The sequence below is a fragment of the Thamnophis elegans genome, chromosome 11 (assembly GCF_009769535.1).
Source record: "Thamnophis elegans isolate rThaEle1 chromosome 11, rThaEle1.pri, whole genome shotgun sequence".
Taxonomy (NCBI): Eukaryota; Metazoa; Chordata; class Lepidosauria; order Squamata; family Colubridae; genus Thamnophis; species Thamnophis elegans.
The window spans coordinates 65,706,935-65,720,691 of NC_045551.1; the positions used below are offsets into that span (position 1 = coordinate 65,706,935).

Below are 13,757 nucleotides of genomic sequence, written 5' to 3' on the forward strand. Positions count from 1 at the left end.
ATGCTGACTCTGTAAACCCGCTTAGAGAGGGCTGTAAAGCACTGTGAAGCGGTATATAAGTCTAAGTGCTATTGCTAAACAAATGGTCATAAATCAAGGATTACCTGTGTGTCGGAAGCTAACAGTAGCACCCACATCAGGGTTAAAAGTACAGAATGCAGCCGTGCGAGCAATATCGGGTGTACCAAGATACACCCATGTTACACCTATCCTCCGCGAGCTGCACTGGCTCCCTATCGGTCTCTGAACACGCTTCAAGGTGCTGGTTATCACCTTTAAAGCCCTACATGGCCTAGGACCCGGATATCTGCGAGACCGTCTTCTGCCACATACCTCCCAGCGTCCGATAAGATCTCACAGGATGGGCCTTCTCCGGGTGCCGTTGACCGGACAATGGCGACTCCTCAGGGGAGGGCCTTCTCTCTAGCTGCTCCGACCCTATGGAACGACCTACCCCCAGAGATCTGGACACTTCCCACTCTCTTGGCCTTCCGAAAGGCTACTAAAACCTGGCTATTTCGGCAGGCCTGGGGCTGTTGACCTCATGAATGAGGTCCAGCCCCGCTTAGTTTGAGTGCATGACGTGTTTCTTTTTTTAACCTGTTTCTCTTCCCTATTTTTAATTTTTAGCTTTTTAGAGCTGTATGCTGTAAGCCACCTGGAGTCCTTCGGGATTGGGCGACATATAAATTCATTAAATTTGAATTTGAATTTAAAAGTGCATGTGTGTGTTTGAGATAAAAACAACAAATTACATTGCACAAACAAGCTCCGTTTTCTTTCCATGTGTATGATGTGGTTTTGCACGCCTGCAAAGTTTGTGCCCTGGGGCTGCAAAGTCACATTAACCATCTGATGATTATCAGATGCTCGTCTTCCAATCCTGCAGGTGCCTCCGTAAACTCCTTTAACCTGCAAGCTAATTATTGCAGCGACCAAACATGCCATGGAGTGCAATGTTGTGTACTCTGATGTAGCGTGTCACCTGAATCCACCCAACAGCTGAGCCTAGTGTTTACCTGATTTGTGAGCCGTTCTCACCTCTCTTCTGAAGGGATTTAGTCCACAACAATCTCTACCAACTGCAGATTAGCCAAGTGGCACACCCAGTGCTCTGAGAACGCAACTTCTTCCAACAAAAACAAAATCTTAGAGCCAAAAATGAGAGAAAAATAAACTGAGAAATTATCAATAGGGCTAATATGGCTGTATCAAAGGACACGTGGAACCATCCTATCCTGTTAAGAACCTACGATGAAGAATCCAAAGGTGGTTTTTCAGGAGGCAACTGGACTTCCTTGTTTTTTTTTTCCTTTTGAAGACGTTTTGCTTCTCATCCAAGAAGCTTCTTCAGCTCTGATGAATGACCAGCTGTCTGCAAGAAATATAAATCCTTCCATTTTCCACCATCCTGTCAGAGCTGAAGAAACTTCTTGGATGAGAAGTGAAATGTCTTCAAAAGAAAAAGAAGAAGAAAGTCCAGTTGCCCCCTGAAAAAAATCACCTTTGGGACAACCATGACCTGGATGACTGGGGATCTCTACAGACTTTTAGCTCTACAATTTGGGATGAAGACCCTTGGAATGGGGTAGGAGTAGGAAGGGATTTCCAGAGGAAAAAATTACAGACTACAAGAACCATTTGCACCACTCAGGTGACCTTGAAGACACAGATAAACTTCCAAGTGCTTCAAAGACCTTCTAAAAGGATGCAAATGACCAGCTGTCTGCAAGGAATATAAATCCTTCCATTCCCCACTATCCTGTAAGAGCTGAAGAAGCTTATTGAATGAGAAGCAAAACATCTTCAAAGAAAAAAAAGTCCAGTTGCCTCCTGAAAAATCACCTTTGGGACAACCATGACCTGGATGACTGAGAATCTCTACAGACTTTTAGCTATACTATTTGGGATGGAGACCCTTGGAATGGGGTGGGAATAGGAAGGGATTTCCAGAGGAAAAAAATTACAGACTACAGGAAACATTTGCACCACTCAGGTGACCCTGAGGACACAGACAAACCTCCAAGTGGCCTCAATGACTCTCAATATGGATGCAAATGACCAGCTGTCTGCAAGGTATATCAATCCTTCCATTCCACATTATCCTTTCTGAGCTGAAGAAGCTTCTTGGATGAGAAGCGAAACGTCTTCAAAAGAAAAGAAAAAAACAAGGAAGTGCAGTTGCCTCCTGAAAAAAAGCACCTTTGGGACAACCGTGACCTGGATGACAGAGAATCTCTACAGTCTCATAAGATGAAGAAACACACCCATTACTCAGTAGACAAATATAACATCCAAATCACAGGAAATCATGGCTGCGTTTTCTTCGTCTTTGGTGAAAGCCCGCTTGAATTGTCTTTGTGTGTGCACATCACACTTTCCAAAGGATTTTCAGAAAACCACAGACAGGTTCTGAGACAAGCCACAAGGATGACCAGGAAGATTTAAACTGTCCTGCCACGAGAAATGGAAGGAAGTGCACGAGGTTTCGCTTGGAGGAAAGATGCCCCTTGATGTACAATGGTCCATTTAGTGACTGAAGTTACAAGAGCATTGGAAAAAAAAAAGACTTACGGATGTTTTTCCACAGTTACAACCTTTGCCGCATCCCCATGGTCACGTGATCAAAATTCAGAGGCTTGGCAACTTACTTGTACTTATGATGCTACCTTAATACTCTTTAATGAATCAATATTGCGCCACGGTGGCACAGTGGTTAGAGTGCGGTACTGCAGGATACTTCTGCTGCCTGCCGGCTGCCTGCAATTGAACAATTCAAATCTCACCAAGCTCAAGGTTGACTCAGCCTTCTTCCATCCTTCTGACGTGAGTAAAATGAGGACCTAGATTGTTTAGGGCAATTGGCTGACACTATAAACCTCTTAGAGAGGGCTGTAAAACACTGTGAAGTGGAATATAAGTCTAAATGCTATTGCTATAGCCCTTCTTTTTCTTTCTTTCTTTCTTTCTTTCTTTCTTTCTTTCTTTCTTTCTTTCTTTCTTTCTTTCTTCCTTCCTTCCTTCTTTCCTTCCTTCCCTCCCAGTAGTTAGAATGCAACATTGCAGGCTAACTCTGCCTACTGCCAAGAGTTTGATTCTGACCGGCTCAAGGTTTGACTCAGCCTTCCATCCTTCCGAGGTTGGTAAAATGAGGACGTAGATTGTTGGGGGAAAGTTGCTGACTCTGTAAACCACTTAGAGAGAGCTGTAGTAGCATTGTGAAGCGGTATATAAGTCTAAATACTATTGCTGTAGTTCTTTGTTTCCTTCCTTCCTTCCCTCCCTCCCTCCCTCCCTCCCTCCCTCCCTCCCTCCCTCCCTCCCTCCTTCCTTCCTTCCCAGTAGTTAGAATGCAATATTGCAGGCTAACTCTGCCCACTACTAAGGTTAACTCATCCTTCCATTCTTCCAAGGTGGGTGAAATGAGGACCCACATGGGTGGGGGGGGGGCAATAGTCTGATGCTGTAAACTGCTTAGAGAGGGTTCTAAAGCACTGCAAAGCAGTATATAAGTCTAAGCATCATTGCTATTGCCTGAACATTTAATAAACATTAAATCTAGTTTACATGACCACAAGTACATTACATTTATTTTTCTGTTACTATCTTGAAATGAATCATTATTGGGTCGCAACTTTTGGAAACCAGCAAGGAAGACACAAACAGGTTTAGGGAATGGGGAGGAAATGTTGTCTTTAAGCTGAATTGTCCACGTTTAGGAGGGGTGTTCTGTTATTTTTCCACAGATTTGCAATTATCCTCTGGGATTTCATGCAGGAGTCTCGAGATACGACTCTAGTCCTCGAGACATAGTACCTTGAGATAGTCCTCGAGGTACGACCATAATTAAACCAAGAATTTCTGTTGCCAAGTGAGAGATTTGTTAAGTGACTTTTTCCCCATTTTACAACTTTTATTGCCACTGTTGTTCGTTACACGGTTGCTAAGTGAATCTGATTTCCTCTTTGTCAGGAGGTAGCAAAAGGGGATCATGTGACCCAGGGACACTGCAACCGTCATAAATATGAGTCAGTGGCCAAGTGTCCAGATTTTGATCACCTGACCACAAGGATACTGCAAGCGTTGGGTGGGAATAAAGGGCGTAAGTCTCATTTTTCAGTGCTGTGTTAACTTTGAAGGGTCACTAAGTGAATCATTGTAAGTTTAAGGTCTATCTGTACTTGAGGTTGAGAACTTTTGCATGAAAAACTGGGCAAGGGAAATGGTCTCAGCAGAACTTCCCACATCGAAACCAAGAACTGTAGAAGGAAAGTTGCATATTTATTTATTTATTTTTTAAAAATGTGATTAAAACGCTAAAATGAAATGGTCATTGTCACTGAAAGTGACAATAAAGCCATCTACCAAAGTAGTTGGAACTACAAGTTTAGGGAGATGTCTTCCAAGATTCATTCCACAAGATGATGATGATGATGATGATGATGATGATGATGATGACGACGACGACAACAACAACATTAACAACAACCCAGAAGCAAAATAAAACTAGAATTCATTCTACTCTGTTTGGTGAATTCTCTTCCTCTTTAATCAGCTTTGTGACTACATGGTTACATTTTTGTTTAAATATCTCATAGATGTAATTAGATAATACATTCATTTCTCATCCATGTCTATCATCTTAAGAACTTAACAGAAATGACATTGTGCCTTTTTCAAGGAAAAAAAAAAGTCTCTTTCGATTTATATAAATTTCAGAACCCAAAAAATAGAAGTTAAAATACAGTATACGCTGATTTTTTTTTATTATTTAAAAAAAAAAAAGCTTACCAACTGGGACTTTATACTACATTGAAACTCTTTAATGACTCGATATTGCCCATACATTGTTCGTTGGATTACAATTGTTTAGCAAAATAAAATTCAGTATCTATAGAGTAATTATTACATCTGATCAAAGGGTTGGGTTCCCCCCCCCCCCGCCCCGGGAAGTTTGCAGAGAATGTAGCTTTGACATTCCGACTTCTTCATTTTACCTCTTTAACAAAGACCATGATTTAAACAAGTGACACAGGGGAGAGGGTGGGGGAGAAAGTATCCATTTTAAATGCATGAGCTATAAATCAAATTACCTTCGGCTCTGTCCTAGCTTAATGCTCTTCCTCCAACTGTCACTTTTTCTTAAAATCAATTTCAGATGTGGAGCATTGCAACCTCGTTCTAATTGATAGCAACACCCACTCATGATAAGCATAACATGAAGTAGTGTCCGTAATGAAACTCAATTGAGGGTTGAATTTATATATATATATATATATAGACACACACGCACACACGCACACACAAACAGACACACTGACGATGTTAGCAATGGCTAACAAAAGCTTAGTGAGCAATATATTTTAAAGTTCCGGATATCACAATATCTGTTTCTTTTATACATGCAGGCACGCACGCACGCGCGCGCGCGCGCGCACACACACACACACACACACACACACCAGTGGTGGGTTTCAAAAAATTTTGGAACCTCTTCTGTAGGTGTGGCCTGCTTTCCGGGTCCACTGGTGGAACCTCTTCTAACCGGTTCGATAGATTTGACGAACCGGTTCTACCGAATAGGTGCGAACTGGTAGGAACCCACCTCTGGCACACACACACACAGTATATCACAGAAGTGACTACAGAGCCTCACATTTTGTAAATATTTAAGTGTATCTTTCCATGTGACAACACTGAAGAAGTGACAAGTGAACTCTATGCCCAAGAGGGTTAAAGCAATGCTGGAAAATAATGGTAGCCGCACAAAATCTTAACACTTTGGGCCAGGGGTAAAATCCAGCAGGTTCTGGAGAACCAGTAGTGGAAATTTTGAGTAGTTGGGAGAACCCGCAAATACCACCTCTGGCTGGCTCCAGAGAGGGGTGGGAATGGGGATTTTGCAGCATCCTTCCCCCAGGAGTGGGGAGGGGATGGGGATTTTGCAGTATCCTTCCCCTCCCACGCCCATCAAGCCACGCCCACAGAACCGGTAGTAAAAACAATTTGAATTTCACCACTGCTTTGGGCCCCATTTGAACATTGTCACTTAGGGGTGTGCTCACTTTTGTTGCCAGCCGTTTAGACGTTAATGGCTGTGTGTTGCGCTATTGTGAGGGGACAGCACATTTACATGGTTATACAAGCTTTGTACTCACTCCTTTACGTTGTAGCCAAGTGTCATTTCTTCAGTGTTGTCACAGGAAAAGATATACTTAAATATTTACCAAATATGAGGGGGCCTAGGCACTTCTGTGATATACTCTTATTACAGGGATCTTGCATAGGGATGGACAGTGATTAAAAAAGCATCATTTTGGGGGGGCTTCTATGATGGAAATTCCGGTTCCTGAAATTCTGCACATAACAATAAAAAGATGGCCAAGGTATATTTGTTTTTCCTCTGAGCCAAAGGAAAAAAGGTCTTGCCTGAATTTCTGTACAGAAGCCAGTAATGTTTACTTTAAAAGGACAACAATGGGATGGAGTTCAGCCATCAGGGCTGAAGCCATCAGAGATGCCTTCTAAGAAAGAAAACAGTGAAGGTATTCAGGCCCATCTTTGTCCTTTGCTAGACAACGCGGGGCTTGCAAAGTGTGAAAAATCAAACGGAGGGAGGTCAGTAGTCCAAAATATGTTGCAAGACTGGAGGAAATTAAAAAGGGAAGAGATCAGTTCCACTGAAGGGAAGAGGGAATGTTTTAGGGAAAGTTTGCCTTCATAAGAACATCCTCTCCTGGTGCTACAGATTACTCTGTCCCTAGGAATGGAAACTCTTCAGCTCTTTGAGTATATGGTTCTCCAAGCTCAAAATACATGAGATCAAGGCAAAGGCTCCCAAACCTGGAGTGATCCCACTGGAGAAATCCTTCTGCTGGCTAGCTACACAAGGATAAGGCAGAAGGAACTGCATGCTTCCAAAGAGATGCTTCCAAACTCAAACTCAGGCGTGGTTACTCAAAAATAACTCCCTTTGCTGTTGCCAAAACAAGTTTGCTTCCTAGCCAGTGGGGGGGGGGGGAAAGAAGGAAAACAATAACGACAAAGGATTTTTTTTAAGAGAGAGAGAGAGAGAGAGAGGGAGAGAGAGAGAGAGGGAGAGAGAGAGGGGGAGGGGGAGAGAGAGAGAGAGACTTTTTTGGTTTGCCCAGAAAGAATGACCCAGCCTTCCTAAACTGTGTTAAGGAACAAGATAACCACTTTCCCCCCAGTATGTTTGAAACAGGGGGGAAAAAATCAGCTCCTGTCACTTTTGATACACTCCAGTCCTTCCCCCTGTGGGTTCAGTAGAGAATATTAGAAGACCGCCAGGCAGAAACAAGTGACACGGCCAATGCATTCAACAGTCATGAGCTCTCCCTTGCACAGTATTTTGATAGGAACATCATCCTCGTTGCTTCTCTGCTACATCCAAAGAAAAGGCAATTCCCTGTACATACATACATGCACAGCTCAAGAGCGTTACACAGTGTGCACTACAATCTATGTTGCGAGACTGGGATCCAGCCTATAAACTGTTAGGATTCTCCACAGGATCCCTTCAGATTTCAGAGCATATTTTTTTTTAACACAATTCCCTGAACACGGTCAAAAGTAGCAGTTCAAACCCATTTGAAACCTGGTCTATTTCAATCCCCCCCCCCTTCCTTCTTCCTGCATGTTGGAAAACTGCTTTCTCAAAGCCATTTCTCTCCCGTACAATTGGAAGCACTAGCTCTGAAACACACAAGGCCCCATGTGTCTCTGTGTGTGCGTTTGTGTGTGTGTAAGTGTGTGATATCCCCTTCCTTTTTTTTTAAAACTTCAAGTGAATTACACTTCGCCACCCACTCCCGCCCCTCTCTCCCTGTTAGAAAAATAAATAAATAATGCACTTCTCCCCCTGCCACATTTATCCTTGCTCTAAGGAGTAAATCTGTCTATTTCCTTTCTCTTCCATTTTAGTCCAAAGGTTAGGGTTAGTCTCTCTCTCTCTCTCTCTCTCTCTCTCTCTCTCTCTCTCTCTCTCTAAGGGTTTTTTTTTTTTTTTTCAGATTGCTTGGCTGGGCTCAACGGTTCTTCCAGCATCGGTTGCAAATCAAACAGGGAATTTTTCAGCATGGTTGCAGAATGAGCAAACAAACCGTTTAAGCGGTAGTTTAGACTTTTTATTTTATTTTATTTTGCCTCACTGGATTCTGTTCCACTCTGCAACACTGGAGAGAATTTTAGCACTGGCAGCTGCAGAGGTGGGGAGGGGGAGAGAGGGAGAGGCTCCCATGAAAGGCATTGCATCTAAGATAACAGCAGCTGACATTAAAATGGTTTTTTTTTTTTTTTTTGAAAGGTTCCGGCTTGTACTTCAGCTATTTACTCAAGCAAGGCACACTGCTCAGGTTGCAGTTTGCAAGCAACTGGCAAACCGTCTGTGTAAATCTACTTCTCAGGCTCAATAGCGTTTTGCTAAGATGCGCTGAGGATGTTAAGCCTTTTTCTGCAGAAACCCAGTGTTTTAATTTGGGAGCCTGCTTTGAAAACTATGCCAAGTAAACCAAATACGGCTTTTTTTTGGGGGGGGGGAGTGAGGCACATGGGCTTGGATTGCCAAGTGATAAAACAGAGCTCTCTGCTTGTCCCAGGGGATATCTATTTTACGTTTAGCCAAGGGGGGGGGGAAACCAACAACTTATGATCTGATGGATGTGATTGAACCGGATGGAAATAACAAAAATATACGGGTTCCGCAAGCCGAACGGAGCTACTTCCGCAGCACTTCCAAATGTTACACACCGTGTTTGTGCCCTAACTACTCCACTTTGGGGGAAAAAAATCAGGGTCTTCCTACTTTCCTCAAGACACAGGATAGAGAAACCTGTTTTAAGAATGACCCGCCCAGGCTGATCCAGGTTCAAACCCTAAAGGCAAGACTGGATCTACGAGATCCTAGAGACTAGATCTTACGAACCTGCCCCAGTTTCGGAGTGCTGCAATTCTAAGCCAGCCTGTCACTCTGTTTTCTAGCCAATGTGTTAGGTGTTTTTTTTTTTGACCTTGCTACAGAGGGACTCCAAAGAGGATGGTGGCCTAATGCTAGCTAGGGCCTCAGAACCAAGTCACCTCTGTCTGTCCCCCCCTGACACCTGGAAGGTTGCTTCTCTCGGCAGGTGTCACTGCAGGTAGAAAAAATGCAAAGTGAGAAGAAGTCCCAGGTTATCTCTCAAAGTCTCCTACCTGAATTATGGACATCCGACTTGGTGGAACCTCCGTGACGTTAGTCCCTTGCCCTGTGAAGCTGGTGTGGCATCCCACGTGGCCCTGGGGCACGCTCAGGTTGTTGGAAGCCGGTTTCAGGAACATCACCTCCGACCTGGGCGAACTAAGGGGCAGGCGAGTCTGGTAGTCAAAATAGATGGGCGAGGTGGCCAAGGATGGGCTACTGACCACGTTCATGACGTTGAGGGGCCCACGGCTGTCCTCCCCTTCGCTGGGCACCAGCATGATGTCGTTCTTGCTAATCTTCTTCTTCTTGCCCTTGCCCCCTCCGCTGCCCCCACCCCCGCCCCCGCCCCCGCCCCCTCCACCCAACTGAGGGTGGCTGTACTCAGCAATACGGCAGTTGTAGGTACGGATGTCCTTGTTCTCGCGCTTACACTTCACGGCGATGGTGATCATGGCAGCCAGGAGGATGATGGAAACGGTGCTCAGGGTCACGATTAAGGGCAGCGAGAGGTCCCAGTGAGGCCGGCGGTGCTGCTCCCCGTTGACCTGGGGCTCTCCTGCTTCAGGCAAAGGCCCAGCCAAGGCCCGGACAATCAGCTTGGCCACTGCAGAAAGGCTGGGCTTCCCGTGGTCACTGACCTTCACCACGAGTTCTGCCACAGGACTCAGCTCTTCCCAGTAAGGGTGAAGGGTGCGGATCTCCCCACTGGTGGGGTCCATCTCAAAGAGATGCTCCTCGTTGCCTTCCACAATCTCATAGGTCAAGCGTCCACTTTCCCCGAAATCGTTATCCATGGCCCGGACGGTGCCCACGGGGTAGCCCACGCCGGCATTGCGGGGGACCTGGAGTTCAGCCGTGTCATTGATCAGGGCCGGCAAGACAATCATGGGGGCGTTGTCGTTGACATCCAAGACGGTGACCCGGACGGTGGCGTTGCTCTCCCGGTGGGGGGAGCCCGAGTCTTTGGCCAACACGTGGAACTCAAAATGTTTGGTCTGCTCGTAATTGAAGCTGCGCAAAGCGTAGATGGCCCCGTTGGTTGGGTTGACCGAGACGTAGGTGTAAATAGAGACATCCCCCACGTGTCCCGGCAGAATGGAGTAGGAGACGGTGCCATTTTGGCCCAGGTCGGGATCCTTGGCCAACACGGACCCCAGATACTCTCCCGGGATGTTGTTCTCAGGCACTTGCAGCACATAAAGGCTCTTGCTGAAACGTGGCGGGTTGTCATTCTCGTCTAGGATCCTGACTGAGAAGGACTTGGTGGAGTTCAGAGGCGGGTTGCCCCCGTCCCGAGCCAAGATGGTGACATTGTACTCGTCCTGCACCTCCCTGTCCAAGGGCCTGTCGGTCACCACTGTGTACAGGTTGTCATAGTTCTCCTCTAAGGTAAAGGGCACGGCCCCATCTCCTCCACTGCCATCGCTGCCTTGCACCCGGCACTGCAGCTGCCCATTCTTCCCGGAGTCCCGGTCGGTCACCCTGACCAGGGCAATGACGGTGCCCGGCGGGGCCGCCTCGCTCAGGGCCCCCTGGCGCACGGAGACGAAGCCAATGGTGGGCGCATTGTCATTACGATCCAACAAATGCACAGTCACTTTGCAATGGGCAGGGATAGGATTAGGACCCAAATCCCGGGCCTGGACGTCGATCTCCACCAAGTTGCCCTCCTCGTAGTCCAGGTTGCCTTTGACCCGGATCAAGCCCGTCTGGGGATCGATGCTGAACAGCTCCCGCACCCGGTCGGGCGTGTAACCGCTGAAGGAGTAGAGCACCTGGCCGTTGGTGCCTTCGTCGGCGTCGGTGGCGTTGAGGTCGAGGAGGACGGTGCCCAGCGGGACGTTCTCCGGCAGCTCCACCACGTAGGAAGCCGCCTCGAAGACCGGGCTGTTGTCGTTGGAGTCGATCAAGCGGACGTTTAGCTGGACGGTGCCGGAGCGAGGCGGCTCCCCCCCGTCCAGGGCGGTCAGCACCAAGGTGTGGTGGCTCTGCTCCTCGCGATCCAGCGGCTTCTGGACCACCAGCTCGGGGAATTTGGTGCCGTCGCCCCGCGCTTTGACATCAAGGGCGAAGAGGCCGTAGTCGTCGCGGGTGAGCAGGTAAGTCCGCAGGCCGTTCTCGCCCGCGTCGGGGTCGTGGGCGCTGGCCAGCGGGAAGCGGGTGCCCGGCGCTGCGTTCTCGGAGATGTCCAAGTCCACTTGGTCGGAGGGGAAAGCGGGCGCGTTGTCGTTGAGGTCCTGGATCTCCACTTTGATCATGCAGATCTCCTGGTCGTTGGCGAAGACCTCGAGGGAGAGCTGGCACTTGGCGTTCCGGCGGCAGAGAGCCTCGCGGTCCAGGCGCTGCTTGGTGTACAGCAAGCCGCTCTCGCCGTCCACATCCAGCAGGTGGGGAGCCGAGTTCTCCAGCACGCGGAAAGTCGCCTTGGCACCGCGGGGCCGCTCCAGCGAGGGCGACCCGCCGCTCGACGACCCGGACTGCAGCCGGGCATCGCGGCCGATGTTGCCGATCACCGTGCCGGCGCCTTGCTCCTCCGGCACCGAATAGTTGAGGTTCCTTAAGGCCAGGGCGGGAGCCCAGCAAAGGATGAAGCACCAAGCGGAGAGGGACATCCCAGCGGACGGCGAGGACGAGGCCGCCTCTCGGCCAACCCCGCCGCCGCCGTCGCCGCCGCTGCTGCTGCCGCGTTGGCGCCTCTGCTTTCCAGCCGATCGTCGCGCCCCTCCGCCTCCTCCTCCTCCTCCTCCTCCTCCTCTCGCTCTGCCCCTTCAAGTTCCCGAACCTGTTGCTCGGCACGATCGACTCGGCGCCGGCACCACCATGGACGAACCCGGCAAAGGGCGGTCGAGGCTGCCACCAACGGCCAGGGAAAGGGGTCTTTTCTTTTTTCCGGTCCTCGTCTCCTCCTCCTCCTCCTCCTCCTCCTCCTCCTCCTCCTCTCCTCCTCCTCTCCCTCCTCCTCCGTGCTGCAGTTTCCCCTTGCTCCGTCCCAACTTCAGCGAGGCGGAGGGACGTGCCAAGGCTTAAAGCCCCTTCCCTTCTGGGGGGGCGACCGAAAGGAGCGAAAGATCAGCCCCGGCTTTTTTTTTTCTTCCCCCAAGGCAGGAGCTGTTCCTTCCAAAAATTAAAAATAAAATTAAATCAAACCCTTTGCAACGATGCCAAAGATCCTCCCGAGAAGCTTCAAAGAAGAAGAAAAAAGAGAGAGGGAAGCAAAAGACGGAGTTTTTTTTTTTCCTGCCAGGGAATTCGAGGTATTTAACAAAAAAGAAGAAGAAAGAAAGAAAAACCAGCGGCTCCTGGATCCCAAACGACTTGGAAAAACGGGATCGTAAGAAAAGCAAGATCCGGAGAAGGTTGGATGGAAGGCGCAGAACCGTTGGGCCAAATCTTGCCGCTTTAAGATGTCAGGGATGGCAAAAGGGACGTTTCCCCGGCTCCGCAGCGTCTCGGGTGTTGAGTGTGTGTGTGTGTTTTTTTCAACGCGCCGCTTGCTGCCTTTGGAGATCTAATCGCGCCCGCTTGGCTGCTGCGGTCAGCCGCAGCATCGCCGCTTGCCTCCCCGTTCCTCTCGCCCTGCTTCTCTCGCTCGCTCGCCGGCGCGCTTCGCCTCCTCCGCCGGTGCCGAGGCTCCTCCGCAGAGGGAAAACCGGTTTCCCCCAAAAGCAAAAAAAAGAATAATAATAACAGCAACAATAATAGTATAGATATATATATATATATATAAGGTCCAAGTCCCTCTGGATTTGTACTTCCAAAAAGCCCGTGTAGAGAGAGAGAGAGAGAGAAAGGCAGGGGAAAAAATACGCGAGGATCACATTTCTAGAGGTAAGGTTGGATAGATGGAGCGAGGAAGCGCCCTCAGGTTCCGAGGCTCCTCCGGCTTCACCACGGATCGCTTGGGCGGAAGGGCGGCGGGGAAAAGCGGCGGGGGAGAGAGAAACGATGGCGATTTAGCAAGGTAGCCCCGTCCAAAGCGGCTGGGGAGATTCCGCCCAGGAGACCGGCAGCCTCCGCTTCCTCCGCCGGTCCTGGGGCTGGTCTTGATGCTGCTGATGCTGGCGCCGCCACATCGCTCGCTCGCCCGCCCGCCCGCCCGGCTCTCCTCTCCTCTTCCCCTCTCTCCTCTCTCGTTCCTGCCGCCGCCGCCGCCGCTGCTGTGGCTGTTTGCTGTTTGCTGCCTCGGCGCGTGTCTGCGAGTGCTTTGCGCTTTGCGCTGGCTGCGGTTGAATTTCAGTCCCGCTCGCCTCTCCCCGCGCCCTGCCTTGCCCGTCAAGAGGAAATCAACAGGCAACTCATGGCTGAGCGCAGAGGTTTAAAAAAAAAAAGGAGAGCGAGAGAGCGAGCGAGAGAGAGAGAGAGCCAGCCGAGGGTGGGGGCGACGGCGAGGCTGCACACACACACACACACACACGCACACACGCGTGCGCCCCGAGCCTCTCCAAAAAAATAAAGCAAAGGGGAAACGCGCCTCGGCTGTTCCTGGAGCCTCCTCTCCTTCCTTTTCAGCTAAGGCCACTTTTTTTGTCCTCTTCGGGGCGAAGGGGCTGGCTCTTCC

General features: G+C 49.0%; 1 protein-coding gene across 4 annotated transcripts in view; it reads right to left on the minus strand.

Moving 5' to 3' along the window:
- Nucleotides 1–13,475, minus strand: part of PCDH17 (protocadherin 17) — a 224,317-nt gene extending 210,842 nt beyond the window's left edge. For all 4 annotated transcript variants that reach the window (XM_032226887.1, XM_032226886.1, XM_032226889.1 and 1 more), the window contains exon 1: nucleotides 9,211–13,475. In XM_032226887.1, coding sequence (XP_032082778.1) covers nucleotides 9,211–11,811 — 2,601 coding nt within the window. In that variant the 5' untranslated portion in view covers nucleotides 11,812–13,475. The remainder of the gene's footprint in view (nucleotides 1–9,210) is intronic.
- Nucleotides 13,476–13,757: the final 282 nt, after the last annotated feature.